This window comes from Hypanus sabinus, chromosome 11, assembly GCF_030144855.1.
Source record: "Hypanus sabinus isolate sHypSab1 chromosome 11, sHypSab1.hap1, whole genome shotgun sequence".
Lineage (NCBI taxonomy): Eukaryota > Metazoa > Chordata > Chondrichthyes > Myliobatiformes > Dasyatidae > Hypanus > Hypanus sabinus.
The window spans coordinates 95774542-95796416 of record NC_082716.1 but is presented as its reverse complement, the minus strand read 5'-3'; the positions used below and the strand labels follow the sequence as shown (position 1 = coordinate 95796416).

Genomic DNA, 21875 nt, shown 5'->3' with positions numbered 1-21875 from the left:
TTTTTGAGGAGTTTCTATGACTAGCAGGTGTAATCTAGGACTTTTAGAACCAAGACTTCTAACAGTAAAATTAGGAAGCATTTTGCGTGCAAAGTTTGAGGTTTCCTTCTGAAATGCTAGTTAACCTCAGATCAATTATTAATTTCATATCTGATACTGGATTTCAGCGAATCAAAACTATTTAGTGATATACAGTAAAGGGGAGTTTAAGGAATTAGGTCATAGATCAGTCATAACCTTGCTGAATGTTAAAAGCAGCTGAAGGGGTTAAATAGATATCCCTCTCATCAGATCCTGAATGAGATATTTTTGAAGAACCACAGAAATCCTCTGACAATACTTTTGAGTTTTACAAATTACATTTTAGACAAAGGTGTGACCTGAAAGAAAATTTGCTTTTAACTTTTATTCCATGTTAAACAATGAGAAGTAAAAGAAATGAGATTAAACAATAAGATTACAATTCTGTCATAGATCCTTCATCTCCCTTTTTAAAAAAGATCCCCACTCCCAAAATATTGGTTGAAAATTAATACATACAGGTCTAGGACAAAGATCTGGAGATAATATTTCTTCCTTATCCTCGTCACTGTCATCTCTTTCAGCTGAAGTCTGTAACTGAACACCAGCTCCACTTTGTACCTCCATACACTTGGGAGATGTCCTGGGTGAGGATACTTCAGCTGATTTGAGACATAACACTTGGTTAGTTAGTTCAATCTTTTCATCTCTAGCCTTTTTGATTTGCTGGAATTGTTTGACTGCATCTTTCAGATAGGAAGACAGGATATCAGCAGCCAAAGAGCTAGCTTTTGTCTCTTTGTCCTTCTGTTCTTTTCTGAAGTCTTCATTGTCTTCAAAAATGGCCTTTGACTCCTCCACTTTAAAATGCTCACTGTCAAACATTTTTTCAGATTCAGAACTGAGGCTTGGTACTTTCAGTTGTGCCTCAAGTTGCTTCTTCTCCTTGTTCAATAGATCCAAGAGAGGGGTTGGTGGCTTTTTATGAACAGGAGATGATAATTCTGTTTCACTGGGAGAATGCACAGACAACTCAGTGAGGAAATCAGCGTCCTTCTCCAGTGTAATTTTGGGTGGCTTCTTAATGGATACATCAGCCACACTGAGCGTTTCATCGTGATCTTTAAATTTGGGTTGTTGTTCCTCCTTACAAAATTCAGGCACACTCTCTAGATTCTGATCATTTAAAGATTTACTGCTATCATGAACCAAATCAATGGCAATAGACTCAGAAAACATAATGTTTGCAATTGGGTCATTTAAATTGTTTTCAGACTGAGTCAACTTAAAATCAATTTGATCAGAGGTTTTCTTGAGGTAATATCTACAATCTTTTTGCTGCTTTGATTCATCTTCTGGAAGCTCTGGCCTTCCTTCTTCCCCACTGTCTTGATCTTGATCTAATTTGACTTCTAATAATGGGTCTTCTTCATCTTTTACAATATTGATGGCCTTATCGTAACACTTGGGTAAAAGAGAAATCTTGTGGGGAGGTGCAAAAATGCCATACCTGTCCTTGCATCTGAAGTACACAACCCCATTATACATCCCATTACCATTACCTTCTGGCCTATCCAGCTCTACGCCAGCCCAAAACCCATCTGCAAAGTTGGTTCTTCCCTTAAAGTGTAGAGTGCCTGGCTGGATGCTACTAACTAAAACTCTATCACCAATTTGGAATTCTTGCATTTCATCAGTTTCATGTGATGTAGGAGTGTGACAAGGAGAAGGAGAGTGTGATGGCACAGGTGTCTGTTCCTCAGTTTCTGTAACACCGTGCTCTACATTTCTGCTCTGAATTGATTTCAAATCTACAAATTTTTCTGAATGCACACTATCACAACTTGAAAAGGACTTTTCACTTAGGTGCTCACTGATTTCGTCATCTGTGCTGATAAATGGTGAAGCACTTCGAGAACGCTCTGTTCTTCCATCCACTTCCTCTTGTTTAGAGTGGTCAAGATCAGACAGCACCTGGAGTCCAGTGACACTTTCATTTCTTGCGGAATGGACAGTTACAGATTCAACATCACCTCTAAAACTTTTAATGCACAAATTTTCGTCAAAGTCTACAGATAACTTCTGTCTTGATGACTCAAAGTCTTCTGAGTAAGTTGTCTCTTTTCCTGGGGAATGGTGGTCAAACTCTTGAGGACGAGAATCATTCTTTGACAATATTTTATCCAAAGTCCGATGATCAGACTTTGTATATTCCAAAGTATCGTATTTAATCGATTCTATAAATTTCATAGAATTAGCTGAATGATCCTCCTTTTCAGAGCCGCCTTCTTCACCCAAGTAGCATTTCTCATCCTTCAGATCCTCAAAATGCTCGATTTGAAAAGGGTACTTTTCACTTTTAGGAAGATCTGTTTCTTGAGGCAATTTTTGAATAAACTCAGGGACGCAGAGAGGCTGTGCTTTCTTATCATCTAATTTTAGCAAGGGTTCAGATTTATCATTTTGTTCAGGAAGTCCAAATAAGTCATCTATTTCAGATTCTTCTGATTTTATATTTTCAAGTTCTTCCTGAACATCATCTTGCACAGATCGATAATTAGACACTATTTTATCACTAGACCCACTCTCTGACCTGCTGACAGATGGATCTGGCAAGTGGCTAAATTCAGGTATTGCCTTTTGAGGCAAGATTGCTGGTACATTATCCAGTTGAGATTTCTTTTCAGGTATGGAAATTGGTATAGAGAAATCATCAGCTCGACTATCAATGAGTGTGGACTTGCTTTTCTCCGATACTTGAAATTCACTGGGACAGCTGGATTTCTGTCCATCAGGACTTGAAGATCTTTGCTCTGTAACAAAAAATTATCGATGCTGCTCAATTAATTTCTTAAAAGAAAAATATTACATTTAAGCATTGCTATTCAAGATGGCAGAGCTTCCTGAAGTCTTTGCAACAAAAAATACTTAAATCCAGTCTTAAAAGACAGTGACAGTCAAAAAGCAAAGAGATCACAAACCAAACATGAGATTTGCAGATGCTGGAAATTTTGAGCAACACACATAGAAAACTAGATTAACTCAGTATGCCAGGCAGCCACTATGGACAAGAATAAACAGCTGACACATCAGATGAGAATGTAAAGAAAGAGGCACAAGCCAGAAATAATAAGGGAAGAAATAAGGAGAGAAGGGGAGAAATCCATGTTCATGCAATCAGGTTGGAGATCACCCAGACAGAATATGAGGTGCTACTGCTCTAGCCTGAGTTTGGCCTCATCCTGGCAGTAAAGGAGACCATGGGCAGACCTGACAGAATGGGAATGGGAAGTAGAATTGAAATGGGTAGCCACTGGAAAACCCTGGCTTTTGTGGCGGATAGAGCGAAGGTGCTTTACAAAGCAGTGCCTCAATCTGTCAGGTCTCACTGATGTAGAAGCTGCACCAGGAGCACTGAATACCATAAATGACCCCAATAGAATTGCTGGTGAAGTGTCGCCTTGCCTGTAAGGACTGTTTGGTGCACTGAACAGTAGAGAAGGGAGAAGGTGTAGGGTTAATTGTAGCACTTATTACGCATGCTCATACCAGACGGAAATCAGTGGGGAGGGATAATGAACAAAGGAGTCACTAAGACAAGAGGGTTATGGAGGGAAAGACATAATTAGTAATAGGATCCCAGTGGAGATGGTGGAAGCTATGGAGAAGGATATGGAGGCATGTAGGGCGGTGGGAGAAGGGTTGAGAGCAGATGTGCAGGAAATAGCAGAGATACAGGTGAGGCAGCATTGAATGTGGTGAAAGGGAAATCCCACTCGTTGGAAGAAAAAATTCAGGACATTTCAATGTTCTGGAATTGTCAGTTCCATTCTGAGAAAAGATACGGTGCAGACAGAGGAACTGAGAAAAGGGGATAGCCTTTTTCAAGTGACAGGGTAGGAAGAGGTATAGTCAAGACAGCAAGATAAAAAGGAATAGAAATGTCAGCGATGGACCAGTAAATTGTGGATGAAAGGTGGAGGCAAAGTTGATAAAATTAACAAGCTCAGCATGGTGCAGGAAGCCAGGGCTTTACTAGTGAAGGCTTGAAACATGGACTGTCCCATATATACTGCTGTAAAGGCATGTTTAGTTGGGGCCCATGCAACTGTCTGAGGCTATACCTTTAGTCTGGAGAAAGTGGGAGGAGCCCATGTCAAACTTGAGAGTAAGAACTAGTTCTGCCATACGAGGAAAGATGGTGATGAAGGGGAACTGATAGGGTCTGTTGTCTAAAAAGCAGAACTTTAAGGCCTTCTTGGAAGGGGATGGAAGTGTAAAAACTCTAAATCCATAGTGAAAATAAAGTGATCTGGGCCAGGCAACTGAAAGTGATTGAAGTGATGGAGAGATTACAGACTAGATAACGTTCTAAATGTCGGTTGCCAGAAAAACATTGGCCAGAACTCCAGGAAGAACACTTCCTACTTCTTTTTAAAATTAGGACTACATTATTTGTTACATTCATAAAACCAGACAGGCTTCTGATTACCATTGCAAATCTATTGGTAGAGTAATCCTTCAGTACTATACCATATGAATGGCCTGGATTGTGGGACTCCAGGTAGGTCTTACAAGATACATTGTCAAGCCTGGAAAATTGTAGCTATGGAGGAAAGACTAGATAAGCTTGGGTTGTTTTCTAGTCTTGAGATGGATAAAATTGAGAAGATTAAATGGCAGAAATGAGAAGGACTTATTTCTGGAACGGGGGGATTTAAAAAAACTGAGATGTATAGTAACTGCTAGCAGTATTAAAAAGTATTTTCACTCAGGGGATGGTAGAGGGATCTGAAATACTTCAAAGGCATAAATTCCCCTCATATTTAAAAAGTAAATGAATATCTGAAGAGCTGTGATCAAGTGGGCTACAAAGCCTGAGGTAAGATGTGGAATTAGAATGGGTAGCTCTTTTCTAGACCATCACAGATACAATTCCCATCATATTTACTTTTATGGTTCTACAAGTTTGGCTTAGGAAATAGGCAGGTAGGTTTTATTTTTAGAAACACAATTTAGTTGTTCAACTGATTTTTAAGGTGTTTATACTTGTAAACTTTCAACTTAAAGGGCTTTCTTTTATCACGTTTTTTTTGGAATGTGTCATCTCAGGTGTTTACAGAGAGAACACTTTGAGATGCAGACATACCCTGTTTAACAACGGAATTCAATGACACTTTACATCTTTCACCCTCAGTAAGCGATTTCCAGCTCTTTGCAGATTCAGTCCTGAAAACAAAAAGCAGAAATCAAATTTTGAGCTTCAGAGCTTGGCAGATAAATATCATACTCTCTTTGGAATTTTGCAGTGACAAATGATCGCAGATCGACATTGTGGACTGCTTTTCTTTTCAGAAATTCTGCCTGATTCTGTGCATGTTACAGCAAGCTACTCACAACATTTCTGAGCCAAATCCCACATTCTCAGAAGCACAGCAAATTTTACAAATTATCATTAAACTGCAGAATAGAATGAATTACGTTACTGGATGGAACAATCAGCTATTGAAAGAAAATCTGTGAGAAATTTAGGTAAACTTCTTGAAAACAGAAATCAAAATATCACAGATGCTGGAAATCTAAAGAGAATGACAGAAATATTCAGCAGATCAAGCAGTATCTAAAAAGAGAGAAACAGAATTACTGTTTCAGTTCAATAATATTTCAAAAGTCACTGACGTCGTTCCATGCTCCACCTCCTAAGTGGAAAATACTACTCTTTAAAAAGTCTGCTAAATAATTGAAGGACAGTCAAGTGCAACCTAATTTTAAAAAAGTACTTTCAATAGGGTATGTAGGCATTCCATTATGTTGAACTTTTAAAACAGTAATACTACCAATATTCTGAGAAGTCTTTTTCCATCTAAGGCTGTATTGCCCAGTGACATTACCTCTGTAGAGAAAGTGGTTTAATCTTGGGCTTCTCAGCAGCAATGGAGGAAGGGGTTTTGATTTGTGGTTTGGTGGAACTGGACACTTCTTTGTTCAGTTCTGCTTGCGTCTTCTTAATAAATTCATCATAGGACTGGTAATACAAGAGAAAGAAAAAGGTTAAATGTTCAAAGGATTATTTTATTGTCAAAGTATGCATGTACAACTCTGATATTTGACTTCTCCAGATTGCCCTGAAATACAGAGAGACCATGGGAGTTGATGAAAGAAAAGACACCAACTCTCCCCCACCATTAGCACGAAAAAGAACAACAATAACAATCCCCGACCCCCTCACCTGCAAAAAAGAACAGTGACAGTAGCATCAAAACCCCAACTCCCACCTTACACACAAAAATATTTACAGATCACCCACATGCCAACCAGGCACAATTGAGAAAACACCAAAAAAACTAAAGGAAACCAGTATAAAGCACAGTCCAAAAATCACATACGTCTCAGAATATCAGAAGCATCTTTTCATCAGCATACGAAGCGAGCAGCTGCAAACTCAACAAATCAGCAAAAGCATTTTCAACTTAATAAATCCAATATTAGCTGGTAAATTAATCAAGGCTGACAACTGAAAATATTCAGAGATGGCAAATAAATTTGGCTAAATGATGTAAAAATAAGATTATTTGTTGGGACTCTACCCTTACACCATAAAAACTCTCAAGACTAGATTGTAAAGACTGCAACAATCCAGATTTCTCCAAACTTTCATAAAGCATTGCCTCATGCTACTTTCACATAGCAGATACAAAGCAAAACAGCAGCAACTGGACAGACAACCTCATGCACTACTGAATGCTACATACTTTTCAAAGACTTTTGAAACTCAGAAGCAATATAGCAATGCAAAGCCCCTTAAAAATAATTAGAGGGTGATATAAAGGATTTTCCAGCCATGGAACAGAAACAAAAAGAATAAAGCTAGATCAAGTCCTTTGAATAACCATATACTTAATTTCCTCAACAATTTTCCAAATTAAACAATGAATATAGTGGATAGTAAATTGATTTTGGAGTAGTATATACATACAACTTTCTTATTGCCCTAATCAAAGAATGGCAGGACAGTCAAGGTAAGAAGGTACGATGATAATCTCACCTCTAGTTGTTTAATGAGACTGGCCTCCTGTGCTTTCAATCTCTCCTTATGACGTTTCTTTTGCTCTTTCTTCAGTTTGTCCACAATAGATTTACGTTTCCTCAGCTCATCTTTCAGTGCATGTATCCTGCCCTCAATATCACTCTGGTCAGATGCTGTCTCTGTTAGGGATGCAATCAAATCAAAGTTATAATAGGTAGTAGCTTCCAATTCAACCAATCATTTATCATTCAAAATATATACCTCAGCAGGGAGAGATCAACTAACAGTTTTACTTAGTTTCTATTCATTTATTGCTACTTGAAGCTTAAATTTCCAATTAAAATCCATCTGATTCAATGCAGTAATAGCTGTCAGAATTAAATGGAAACTCTGACATACCATTTTGTTTTGTTTATCACACATGTACTGAGTGAGATCCCCAGTCTTAGAACACATACCAACAGATCAGCTTCACTATCTTGTACATGGCTAAACACATCCCTGGAAAATGCACTAGCTTGATGCAAAATCCTGGTCAACACACAGAATGATAGTCACAGATGTCAATGCACTGGCTAATTAAGACAATCCTGCTGCTTGCTCTCGGATTTCAGCCTCAAAATGCATAGGTTGATCAAGACCACACTCTCATGAACAAATCTGTTCAGACCCACTGGCACCAACAAACAAAGTGACCAATGGCGAAGTCCCACAAACAGTTCACGAAACTACTACTTCTTCTTCTTTCAAGATGATTTTACTACTAAGCTGCTTGTGATTGGAACCTGTAGGTTACATTTTGATGGCATGCTTTTGGGCCGATTGAACAACCTGAAGTTGTGCAGTCTCCAAGCGAGCTTTGGCGAGATTTGGAACAGAGTGTGCATCCCAGAGGCCAGGAAACCTGAAGGCACAAGTCCACGATCAATTCCATTGCTTCTCTCCATTTGAGGCATTAAGCAAGGCTGAAGTCAATAAGGACAAGAAAAGATGGGTGGGTGTTCAGCGCCCTCTGCCTGTGTTTGACTGGTCTTCCTCTCCCCTTCACTAGCTGTTGGAGCAAAGTGTAAGATTCATGTTGTAAGGATACATCAGTGAGGCTGTGGACTCTTTTTGGGGGCCTTTGAAGTTCATATTACATGGGTTTCTGGATTCTGGTTACTCTCACTTTTGCTGCTTTTGAGCAGTTTGATTGGGGCAATGAATACAGACAAGGGGAATTTTGGTGAAGAATAGCCTGCGGCTAGCAGTGAACTTTTGGTGCAGCACTGAACTGAACTAAACTGAATTCTACTGGACTGGTTTGATGTTTCATATTTTAATGTCGTTTGCTTGCCTTTTGCCATTTGTGCAATTTATTCTTTTTGTGAATTGGGTGTTGATGTTTTCTCAAACAGTTCCATGGCATTTCTTTGCTTCATGGCTGCCTGCAGGAGGATGAATCTGAGTTGTATTCTGTACACACAATTTGGTGGTAAATGTATTTTGATCTTGACACTGTCCTCCTGGTACACTCAGGCTTCTCAAGTGCACCATTCTCCCGTAAATATAATCAAATGCTGACACTGTACAGTTCAATCAGATCCACAAACTCACTAAATGCACTTAAAGCTCAGAATACTACTAACAAACAACTGAGCAAAGCCATACTAGTAGCAGCATAGTGGTTACATTACTAATGATACAGTGAGCAAAGTTCAAACTGACCACAGAGCTGTGTGTTTATCTTCAAAAACAATGATAACCACAAGACAAGCTCACTAGATAGGGAAACAACCTATGTGGTTAACTAATGTCATTCAAGGGAGCAACCTTTGTCTCCTTATCTAGCTTAAAAACTCCACGTAGATTCTTAAATGCCTTCTTAATTGGCCCAGTAGGCCAACAGAGCAAGTTCAAACAGGGAAGGAAAGAAATACTGATCTCCCCCAAAATATCAATTACACACATAGAGCCGCAACCTCCTCAGACACTGACCGGCTAGCATCACAGCCTCGTCGAGCACTGATCGGCCAGAATCACGGGCCTCGTTGGAGATGTGGCTTACACTCTCAACTGCAAATGCAGCTGTGGAGTCATTGAGATCATAAGCAGGGAAGCATCAGGAAACAACTTAAATATAAAATTGGATTTAAAAAAAAAATCAAAGCTAATGGTGAGCATTGCATCAAAAGGCAGTGAAACACTTGCTACAAAATAGAGTACATGCAGCATTTCACTAACCAAAGTTAGAAATCACTGACCACTGCTTTTAAACATTTTCCTGTGCATGGTACAAATCCTGCCAGATGCCAACAAATCATGTTGATTTCCAGAGTTCAATTTGATTGGGGCTATTTAATCCCACACCCTGTCACATACAAACTCATTCAAGGCATTCACTCAAATCACCTGTAAGTACTGCACTAACTGATGATGCAAAATGGGCATGGGGGAGCAGATTACTGAAGAGCAAATGCCCCTTAAGAGCACTGCTGGCGACACCTCCCATTACTTTTATGATAGAACAGTAATTAGCCAGATTGGATATATTCTGTTTTTGGTGGATAGAATGTAACAAGGGACATGTAGTTGCCACTGACAGACCTGTACTGGATATGCTTGGTATGCTAGGCATTTAGTTCTGAAGTGCTACTTTAAGCGTGACACATCGGAGGTTGCCCATTTTCAGTGTTATTGCTTTTCTTGCTACTCGCTCATTCTTTGATTTGGCTGAAAACTACCATTTTCCATTGAGGACTTCGGGAGGAAGCACAGATGCATCATTCAATACACACAAAATGCTGGTGGAACGCAGGAAGATGTACAGTCGAGGTTTCAGGTTGAGACCTTTCGTCAGGACTAACTGAAAGAAGAGATAGTAAGAGATTTGGAAGTGGGAGGGGGAGGGGAAGACCCAAAATGATAGAAGACAGGAAGGGGAGGGACGAAGCTAAGAGCTGGAAAGTTGATTGGCAAAAGGGATACAAGGCTGGAGAAGGGGAAGTATCACAGGACGGAAGGCCTTGGAAGAAAGAAAGGGGGAGGGGAACACCAGAGGAAGATTGAGAACAGACAAGGAGTTATTGTGAGAGGGAAAAAGAGAGGGGAAAAAGAGAGAGGAAAAAAAGAGAGATGGGGTAAGAAGGGGAGGAGGGGCATGAGCAGAAGTTAGAGAAATCAATGTTCATGCCATCAGATTGGAGGTTATCCAGATAGAATATAAGGAGGTGTTCCTCCAAACTGAGTATGGCTTCATCTCGACAGTAGAAGAGGCCATGGATTGACATATTGGAATGGGAATGGGACATAGAATTAAAATGTGTGGCCACTGGGAGATCCTGCTTCCTCTGGCGGACCTCTGTCGGTGTTCAGCAAAACGGTCTCCCAGTCTGCTTCGGGTCTCACCAATATATAGAACGCCACACTGGGAGCACCAGACATGGTATACCCCAGCAGACTCACAGGTGAAGTGTCACCTCACCTGGAAGGACTGTCTGGGGCCCTGAATGGTGGTGAGGGAGGTGGTGTAAGGGCAGGTGTAGCACTTGTTCCTCTTACAAAGGCAAGTGCCAGGAAGGAGATTGGTGGGAAGGGTTGGGGGGGGTGGGGGGTGCAAATGGACAAGAGAGTCACGTAGGGAGCGATCCCTGCAGGAAGCAGAAAGTGGTGGGGGGGGGGGGGGGGGAGGTAAAGATGTGCTTGGTGGTGGGATCTCATTGGAGATGGCAGAAGTTACGGAGAATTATATGTTGGACACAGAGACTGGTGGGGTGGTAGGTGATGACAAGAGGAACCCTATCCCTAGTGGGGTGGTGGGAGGATGGGGTGAGAACAGATGTGCGTGAAATGGGAGAGATGCGTTTCAGGGCAGAGTTGATGGTGGAGGAAGGGAAACCCCTTTCTTTAAAAAAAAAGAATGTATCTCCTTCGTCCTGGAATGAAAAGCCTCCAACCTGATGGCATGAACATTGATTTCTTTAACTTCCATTAATGCTCCTCCTCCCTTTTCTTACCCCATCTCTTTTTTTCTCTCTCTCTTTCCCTCTCACAATAACTCCTTGCCTGTTCTCCATCTTCCTCTGGTGCTCCCCTCCTCTTTTCTTCCTTCCAAGGCCTTCTGTCCTGTGATACTCCCCCTTCTCCAGCCTTGTCCTATATCATTTCAGGTCTCCCCCTCCCCCTTCCACTTTCAAATCTCTTACTATCTCTTTTTTCCGTTAGTCCTGACAAAGGGACTCGACCCAAAATGTCGACTGTACTTCTTCCTACAGATGCTGCCTGGCCTGCTGTGTTCCACCAGCATTTTGTGTGTGTTGCTTGAATTTCCAGCATCTGCAGACTTCGTCATGTTTGCATCATTCACTCAGTTCTTCTAATTGAATATAGTTTCACAAAGTTCATTCCGGGCTCTGGTTTAATTGAAGGTGGGGATCTTTACTGGAGAAGTGTCCTCATGTTAGCTAACCTATCACATGACTGTGTGTACCAGGGTGGCAGAACTTTGATCAGTTCCATTGATTGGAGAACTGCTAAACTATTAATTGAAAAGATGAGAAACTCTGCAGACGTAGGAAATCCAAAGTAATACCCATAAAATGCTGAAGGAACTCAGCAGGCTAGGCAACATCTATGGAAAAGAGTTAACAGTCGTGGAACAGTCCATGTTTCGAACCTAAAAGGGCATCACTCCACAACTCTTACTACACTACAAAGATGACGGCATTGGTCTTGCTTCCAGCACCCATGCTGAGCTCATCAATTTCATCAACTTTCTCCAGCTTCCATACTGCCCTCAACTGGCCCATTTCTGACACCTCTTTCCCCTTTCTCCATCTCTGTCTCCATCTTTGGAACAGTTTATCTACTGATATCTAAAGACAAACCCACCGACTCTCTGGACAAGACATCTTTCCACTCTGTCACTTGCAAAGATGCCATTCCCTTCCCTCAGTTCCTCTGTCTCCACTGCATCTGCTCCCGGAATGAAGCTTTTCATTCCAGAACAACTGAGATGTCCTCGTTCTTCAGAGAGCTTCCTTTCCTCCAACATCAATGGAGGAAACCACATTGCACAAACCTTCCACCACAAGAGGAATAGGGTTCCTCTTGTCCTCACCTATCACCACACAAGCCTCTGCATCCAGCACATAACTCTCTGCAACTTCTGCTATCTCCGAAGGGATCCCACCGCCAAGCACATCTTTCGTTCCCTCCCACTTTCTGCAGTAATCACTCCCTACTTGACTCCCTTGTCCACTCGTCCCTCCCCACTGATCTCCCTCATGGCACTTATCCTTGCAAGTGGAACAAGGGCCACACCTGCCCCTACATCTCCTTCCTCACTCCTTCAGCGTCTCAAACAGCCCTTCCACACGAGGCAACACTTCACCTGTGAGTCTGTTTGGATCACCTATTGTATCTGGCTGCCTCCTATATATTGGTCAGACCAGATTGGGAGACTGTTTTGTCAAGCACCTTCACTTCATCTGCCATAAAAAGCGGGATTTTCCGGTGGCCAGCCATTTCAATTCCACTTCCCATTCCGATCTGTCAGTCCATGGTCTACTGTCACTATGAGGCCACACTCAGGTTGGAGGAGCAACACCTTATTTTTTGTATGGGTAGTCTCCAACCTGATGGATAAACATCAGAAATTGATAAACATCAATTTCTCAAACTTCCAGTAACTGCCCCCTCCTCCTCTCTCACCTGCTCATCACCTTCCCTTCTTCGATGGTCTTCTGTTCTCTCTTATCAAGTACCCCCTACTCCAACCATTTACCCCTTTCACCAATCAACCTCCCAGCTCTTTACTTCAACCCCTCCACCTCTCCCAGTATCACCTATCACCTGCCACCTTGTACCTCTTCCTTCCCTTCCCCCACCTTATTCTGACTCCTTCCTTCCTTCCTTTCCAGTCTTGAAGGTTTTTGACCTGAAACATCGATTGCTTACTCTTTTCCATTATTGCTGAATGGCTTGCTGAGTTCCTCCAGCATTGTGTGTGATGCATCTATTTACTGCATGCTGCTTTTGCCACGTAACAAACTGATGGTTCTGTGCAGCAGCTCTATTCAGTTCAGATCTGCCCATTGCGATTTGTAAATCTACTTTCTATACAGTTGGCCCTCTTTATCCGCGGGTTCCGCATGTGCGGATTCAACCAACCTCGGATTGGGAAAACCCGGAAGTTCTCTCTCCAGCACTTGCTGTTTGAGCATGTACAGCTTGTCATTATTCCCTAAACAATGCAGTATAACAACTATTTACATAGCATCTACAATGTAGATACATTATTAGGTATTACAAGTGATCTAGAGATTACTTAAAGTATACAGGATGTGTGTAGGTTACCGTGGATCGGGATAAAAAAAAAACTGAAGTTCTCTTACTAAGTCGGAACAGGAACATCCAGTATTATTTAGCGTCAGTTAGTCAAACATTTGTCTTAGTATATATTTTGCCTTTCTATACATATAAAACACTTGAGAAACATATGTATTTCAACAATTAATCCACTGCATTGCTTAGTAATAATTGTAGCTTACATCAGGGCAGGGCTTTTCTCAATTTATCCTTTAAAATTGTTCCGATCATTGACTGACTGTAGCCTAACACTTTTCCAATGACTGACGGTGTTTCACTTCTTTCCGATTGCTTTATTATTTCCACTTTATTTTCAATCGTGATTGTGATTATTTTCGTGAACAGAAATACTGCGGATTAGGAGCTCTGCTGGGTCCTAAAGTCCACTACATTGAGAAAGGTTAAATAAGGAACTTGAACATCCCCGTTTTTTTTGTATCCGCGGGGGTCCCGGAACCAATCCCCTGAAGATAAGGAGGGGATTGCCACTGAACTGGCATTGGTCCCTAGCTATATAGTAATGGTTAAAAGGAGTGATATACCAGGCCTTGAGATTACAGTTTGCAGTTGAATACAATTCTGCTGATATGGACAACTGCAACCCTTCATGAATAACTGCCTAACTAGATTTATTTCAGTACTGTGCTATAATTTTAGCTGTGGTTACATGAAATTCTAGGAGTACCTATGGAGTACAAGTAGTCCCCGAGTTACAAACGTCCGACTTATGGACAATTCGTACTTACAAACCGAGGAAGGAGAATGCCGTCCGCCATTTTAAGTCGTTGCCGTTGACACTGTGTTGAATGTTTAACTTTGCATTTGGCTTAAATTTTTCTTAGTAAGATTCACCCTGACCCCGACCCCACCCCCCGCCCCCGTTCCGGTCAGCTGGTGGCGCAGTGAGATCAGTGCCAGGCTGGGGGGAATGCAGGTTCCCGACTTCGATCCAGTGACAAACTGCTCCCATGCTGGGTTGATGTCGATCCAGTGACTCCCGTACCATCCATGCCGAGTTGATGTCGACCTCGCAACTCGACCTCGTGAAAAGAACACCACCACCTCCAGTTTAAATTCCATATAACAATTACAGCACGGAAACAGGCCATCTCGGCCCCTCTAGTCCATGCCGAACAATAATATTCCCACGCAGAATATCATGGAAGATCAAATACCCAAACCCAGCACAGCTCCCACTTGTCCCATTTAGCCTGTCTCAGTGCGGTGGTCCTTAGGACCCAGCAAACCTCGGGAGCCGGCAGAGCTCGGGACCCGCCGCCTGCAGTGTTTCTGTTCCATTGACGGGTAGCGATCGCGATTGAAAATAAAGTGGAAATAAAGCGTTTGGATAGAGGTGAAACGCCATCGGTCAATGGAAAAGCGTTAGGTTACAGTCAGTCAACGATCGGAACAATTTTAAAGGACAAAGTGAGAATAATGGAGCATGTGAAAGGCCCTCCCCCGATGAAAGCTGCAATTATTACTAAGCAATGCAGTGGTTTAATTATTGGAATACATATGTTTTTAAATGTTTTATATGCATAGAAAGGTAAAATATATACTATATACTAAGACAAATGTTCGACTGACGCTAAATAATACCGGATGTACTTGTTCCAACTTATGAACAAATCCGACTTAAAGACAGACTAAGGAACGGAACTCATATGTAACTCGGGGACTGCGTGTATTTTCAATAAATACTGAAAAACTCACACATAGCTATTAGAAACTTCTTACCTGATTGTGTGACAGAAACAGATTCATCAGACCAGCTGCAGGATCCTTGGCATGACCTTACTTCAGACCTCATCTGTAAACTGGGGCTGGAGTTATTCTTCTTCCCATCTTGGTTCGATGCACTGACACTTGCTTTTGAGGAAGCAGACTGCACAAGGGCAAGGGAATGGCAATCGATTAGTTCCCTAGCTGTTAATATTTTCTGATTTGATAAAATAAAGATTAGATGGGCAGGAAAGCTATTTTAAGCCTCTGCACATGCCCAATCTTTTGGATGCAATATTTAACAAAATCCTTGTAAAACCTATTTTCTAGAATTCTTTCAGTCTGGTCAAGTGGATATTAATGATTCTACAGTAGGACATACAGGGTGCTAGAAAGTTTGTGAACCCTTTATAATTTCCTCTATCTTTGCATTAATGACCAAAAATCTGATCAGATCTTCATGCACTTCCTAAAACTAGAAAAAGAGAACCCAATTAAATATATAACATAAAAACATTATATTTGCTCATTTACTTATTGAGAAAAATTATCCAATATTAACATCTATTTGTTGCAAAATGTTTGTGAACCTCTAAGATTATAATTTCATTTAAAGGGGAAATTAGAGTCAGGAATTTCAATCAATAGGATGACAATCAGGTGTGAGTGAGGGAGGTCCTGCGCTATTAAAGAACATAAACCTGGGTCTTCACTATCAAACTCTGATCTTCACCACACAGGTTTTTGGAAGTGTGCCATCAAATCAAAGAAGATTTCTGAGGACTCAAGAAAAAAAGCTGTTGATGCTCACCAGGCTGGAAAAGGACACAAAAACCATTTCTAAAGAGTTTGGGCTCCACCAATCCACAGTCAGGCAGATGGTGTACCAATGGAGGTAATTAAACACCATTGTTACTCTCCCTAAGAGTGGTCAACCAACAAAAATCACTCCATGAGCAAGGCATGTAATATTCCAGGAGGTCATGAAGAACCCCAGGGTAATATCCAAGAAGCTACAGGCTTATCTTGTATTGGCTAATGTCAGTGTTCATGAGTCTACCATCAGGCAAACACTGAACAACAATGGCATGGCAGGATTGCAAGGAGAAAGCCACTCTCCAAGAAGAACATTGTGGTCAGTCTAAAGTTTGCTAAAGACCATTTGGATACGCCGAAGGCTACGGGAATAATGTCCTATGGACAGTTAAGTCCAAATAGAACTTATTGGTTTAAATGAGAAGCGTTATTTTTGTTGAAAAGCAAACACTGCATTCCAACATAAGAACCTCATCCTATCTGTGAAACAGGGTGGTGGCAGTGTCATGGTTTGGACCTGCTTTGCTGCCTCAAGGCCAGGATGGCTTACCATCATTGACGGAATTATGAATTCTGAACTGTACCAGCAAATTCTACAGGAACATGTCAGAGTATCCACCCATGAACTAAAGCTCAAGAGCAAGTGGGTCATGCAGCAAGACAACAACCCTAAACGCACAAGTCAGTCTACCAAAGAATAGTTACAACAGAAGAAATTTCACATTTTGGAACTGTAAAGTCAAAGTCCTGCCTTAATCCTATAGAAATGTTGTGGAAGGACCTGAAGAAAGCAGTTCATGCAAGGAAGCCCACCAACATCCCAGAGTTGAAGCAGTTTGGTAAGGAGGAATGGCCTAAAATTTCTCCAAGCTGATGTGCAGGACTGATCAACAGTTACTGGAAATGTTTGGTTGAAGCTATTGCTTGACAAGAGGGTTACACTAGTTACTGAAAGCAAAGTTTACATACTTTTCCAACAAATACATGTAATACTGGATCATTTTTCTCAATAAATAAATGAAACTGTATAAAGGATACTGTTGCTTAGGAAAAATTAAAACCAAGGGATCAGGACCAAAAATGAGTTGTCAGTAAATACAGGGGTAATAGGCAAACAAAACCTTGTGCAAGTTTGAACATGTGACAAAATTTTTAAGTTTGTTCAAGGGTAGAAGATGCAAGGCCAAACAGGAATACTGTTGAACAGGCTGGTCTACAAGATTTCAGCAACTAATGAATTGAGACAGGTGGAACCAACAGTTTATTAGTGATGGAGGAAGTACGGGTTTGGATGCTTAATTCAGTCAAATTGAGAGAATTTGAAGGCATTTTGTAAGTATATTGAAAGCAAGCAGGCAACCTGAGAAAGAGTGGGGCCCAGAGACCAAAGGGACAATCTGTGCACGAGTCAAATGATAAAATTAAGATCTTAAATTAATATTTCTCATCTGTATTCATCAGACAGAAAATCATGTCCATTGTAGGTTCCAGGAAAAGGGTCAGTGACACTCTCGAGCAAGTTAAAAAGGAGGATGAATTGGATATGTTAGTCAACATAAATAGTGACTTCAGGAGGAAACCAGAAGTACATGAGCCAGTTCTCAATGGAGGATCAGAGATGGGAAGGGTCAGCAACTTTAAATTCCTCAGTGTTATCATTTCTGAGGACCTGCCCTGGGCCCAGTGCATGTGCAATTATGAAGAAAGTACAGCAGCACCTCTATTTTCTTAAAAGTTTGCCAAGACTTAGCATGACACCAAAAACTTTGACAAACTCTGATTAACTGGCTGCATCACAGCCCTTGAAACATCAATGCCCTCAAATGAAAAATTCTAAAGGTATTCCCCAGTCCATCATAGGAAAAACCGTCCCCCACCACTAAGCACATCTGCAGGGAGCACTGTCACAGGAAAGCAGCATCCATCATAAGGGGCTCACAGGTCATGCTCTCTTCTCACTGCTGCCATCAGGAAAGTGGTACATGGGCCTCAGGACTCACACCACCACAGTCAGGAACAATTATTACCCCTCAAACTTCAGTCTCTTGAACCAGAGGGGATAACTTCACTTGCTCCATAACTGAACTGTTTCCACAACCTATTATTGGCCACCACATTATAGGAAATATCAGAGTGTACAGGCGAGGGTGCAGAAGATATTTTCTAGAATGCTACCTAAGATGGACCATTTGAGTTTTGAGGAGAAAGTAGTTAGGCTGAGTGTGTCCTCCTTGAAGAAGACCTAACAGAGGTGTACTAAATTAGGAGGAGAAAAGATAGGTAAATATTAAGAGCTTTTCCTCATGGCCAAGGTATGTATTCCAGGCAATGTAGATTTAAGTTGACAAGAGAAAATTTGAAAAATGTTCTTACCAGAATCTAATTGGAATTTGTGCTGCTCTGCTTGCGGTGGAGTTGGAGGTGGAGGTGGGTATACTCATAATATCTATACAGCATTTGGATGAGCACTTGAATCGCCAAAGTATCCAACCACGTGCTAGTAAATAGGATTACTATAAAAAGACGCTTGGTTGTTGATATTAACATGGAGGGCAGGATATATTTCTGTGTTGTGCACTCTAACTCCAAGAGAATTCAATAAGATGCACAGAAAACAATTCCTCAGGCAGTACAATCCAGAATAAGGAAAACACTATCTCAAAGTTATAGCTTTCAAGAAAAAGAAGTGAAATTTCAGGACTGGAGTTGCTAGATATTCGATAAGCCCAAAGGCAAGTACAATGGAGTCAATTAAATGACCAAAAAAAAAGTGAAGGAAACAAAACACAGAAAATACAGTAAATACTCAGGTCAGACCTGATGTGTGGGATGAGAAAAAAATACAAAATTAGCATTTCACATCAGTGACCCTTCATCAGAACTCAAGGGTCTCTGACCTAAAGAAGCAACTTTCTTCCCGTAGATGCTGCCTAGTCTGCTGTGCATTCATTTGTTAAGGTCTTATGTTCTACTCTTATTTCAGACAAAGTGAAGATGCTGAATGTTTTTCTTATTTCCAAGTGCCTTAAATCTCAAATGCAAATACATGTCGAGTACCCCTTATCCAAAAAGCTTGGGGTTGGAAGTGTTTTGGATTTTTTCAGATTTTGGAATAATTAATATGATAGCCTGGGATTGCCATCATTTCAGACTCTGAATTTATGTTCTACCAGTAAGCAGACTTTGTCCTACACTTGTTCATCGCACATGTACTTAACAGTAAAATTATTACATAACATTAATATCATTAAAATATAATGTGTGCAGGGTAACAAAAGCAGCTCAGCAGCATTGAGAGAATGCTTGAATCAGTTACTGAACAAAATCAAACAACAGCAGGCTTTCAGTCTCCACCTACGATGCTATTTTTCATTAAAAGGTTATACAGTGCACTGTATTTGTATTTTATTTTTTAAGTTTTATGTAAAGTATAAAAACAAATCAGCATTTTGGACTTGTTCTGGTGTTAGATTTTTGTGAACAGCAGACATTTTAAAAATAAAATTTTCTTAAATTTCTGTAACCGGTCTTCTGAATATTCACAATTACCTTTATACGATCAAGATCTTCATTTTTTGTTCTATGCAGTGTTTTTCTATTTTTCATTAACATCTGTTCATTACATACAGTGCCTTGTAAAACTATTCAGCCCCCCAACTCTTTGTTAACATAAATGTGTATGACAACCAGGGACCTTGATCAATTTAAGAGAATTTTTATTTGTGAATCACATGCTCCTTTTTTTCACAGTAGAACCCAAATAAAACAGGGTTCTAAATCAGGACAGATCTAGACTGAAGACAGTGACCTTCATCTCTGTATCACTCTCATACTAAACTCAGCAATCCATTTATTATTGGACAGTTAGTAAACTATTATTTTAAGAGCTTTTTCTGAAATAAAACATAGTTTTATCAAGTTTCTTACCTGCTTGCTAGGTGTTGCAATAGTTTCAAAGTCCTGAGAATAACCATCATCTGTGAAAACACTGTGCTCGGGGCTGGTGGATGTTCGGAGGACTGCTGATGCCGACTGCACAGTCTGTGCAAGTGGGCTTCCAATTTCATATGGAATAGAGCTGTCACTGTGGAGATGAGATTGGGATGGTGCTGAGCATTCTTCCTCACTGGCTGTATCTAGAGAGAAGATAAACACTCATGATAATACCAAATCCTTGTTATCAAAACTGACAGAAGCTGAGAGGTGACCTGATGGAGGTGTATAAGATGATGAGGGCAGGATGAGGGGCATCAATTGTGTGGATAGCCAGAGGCTTTTTCCCAGGGTTGAATTCACTAGCACAAGGGGGCATAGTTTAAAGGTGCTTGGAAATCGGTACCAAGGGGATGTCAGGGGTAAACTGTTGTTTTTGTTTTACACACAGACAATGGTGGGTGTGTGGAATACACTGCCAGTGGCAGTGGTGGAAGCATATACAATAGAGTCTTTTAAGAGACTCTTAGATAGGTACATGGAGCTTAGAAAAATAGAGGGAAATTCTAGGCAGTTTCTAGAGTAGGTTACATGGTTGGCACAATATTGTGGGCAGGAGGGCCCACATTACAGGACAGGCCTGTAATGTGCTGTAAATTTTTATGTTCTATAATAAATGGATCCATCTTTTAGTATCAACTCCCTTTAAATTCTGTAGTGCAAAAGTGAACTGATGCAATACTATCAGCAAGAGGTGCACATACAATGGTCAAATGCTCAAAAATCAATGTGAATTCAGCATCTATCAAATAACTCCTTTAATACAAAACATTTCATGTGTTCATAATTAGGGTGGCACGGAAGCATAGTGGTTAGCACAAAGCTTTACTTCAATTCACACCACTGTCTGTAAGGAGTCACTGTCACTTTCTCGCCATGACCACATGGGTTTTCTACGGGTTCTCGGGTCGGTCAGTTAATTGGCCATTGTAAGCTGTCACATGATTAGGTTAATGTTGTGTATGTGGCCGTTTACACAACAACATCATTAATAAAAATGCTGGAGATGGAAGCTACGTTAACAGGGTTCTTTACAGAAACTGAACTGAACACACATATACAGATTCATACGTGCCTAATAGTACATGCAACGACATGTTACTACAACCTAAAGCGGTCCCATAATATACAGTAGGCTATGTGGTACCATTAGGGTTAAATCAGGGGTTTCTGGGTGGCGAGGCTCGAAGGGCTTACTCCGTGCTGTATCTCAATAATAAACAAACAAATAAATGAATCTTAATGATTCTTTGTTATCTGCAAGGCATAGGAACAGACTTCCTGTAGGCAAAATATACAGATACCTCGACATGAGAGCCAACGCATGCCCCAAATAACCATTAATATACTGAATTTATTGACACCTGCAAGCAGCGATCTACTTGAAATTACAAGGTGCAGGTATGTAAACAAAGAATTTCTCTATGAGGATTATTGATAAGTTGTGCCACAATAGAAATACATGTAGTTTGGAAAATGATCTTAAGATAGACATTAAATTTATTTGGCCATTTATTAGTGATTATAGGAAGAGGAGGAAGTTATGTATTTATACACATTTCTGCTCATTTCCTATCTTTTTGAGGCAGCTTAAAGCCTCTGAGATAAACGAAATTCACAGTTTGGTAACTCTTGCTGAGGGAATAATGATTCATACACTTACCCTTACCCCCTGGACTTCTTTCATTTGATTCTCTCCTTGATGCCTTTGGTTTTAGCTCCTTGTTCCATGCAGCCAAGGCTAATTTTTCCATCTGCCGGATCTCAGCTTCCTCAGCATCAAGCCGTCTTTTCCACTCAAGTAACTCCTCTGCATGCCGACGCCGATGCATCAGCTTTTGCTCTCGCTTAGTGAGAAACCTAATGGAAACAACAATGATACAAGCAAAAGAAAAAGGGAGAGAGCAAGCACAGGAAAATGTCAGTGATCTACCATAATTTATTT

At 40.7% G+C, this 21875-nt stretch overlaps 1 protein-coding gene across 5 annotated transcripts in view; it reads right to left on the bottom strand.

Annotated features, from left to right (window-relative positions):
• Positions 1-21875, bottom strand: part of cep350 (centrosomal protein 350) — a 274904-nt gene that overhangs the window by 15299 nt on the left and 237730 nt on the right. For all 5 annotated transcript variants that reach the window (XM_059984922.1, XM_059984923.1, XM_059984924.1 and 2 more), the window contains 7 exons: positions 21594-21790; positions 19865-20073; positions 15137-15284; positions 7067-7227; positions 5913-6046; positions 5171-5250; positions 541-2834 (listed from right to left, as the gene is read on the bottom strand). In XM_059984922.1, the coding sequence (XP_059840905.1) occupies positions 541-2834; positions 5171-5250; positions 5913-6046; positions 7067-7227; positions 15137-15284; positions 19865-20073; positions 21594-21790 (3223 nt within the window). The remainder of the gene's footprint in view (positions 1-540; positions 2835-5170; positions 5251-5912; positions 6047-7066; positions 7228-15136; positions 15285-19864; positions 20074-21593; positions 21791-21875) is intronic.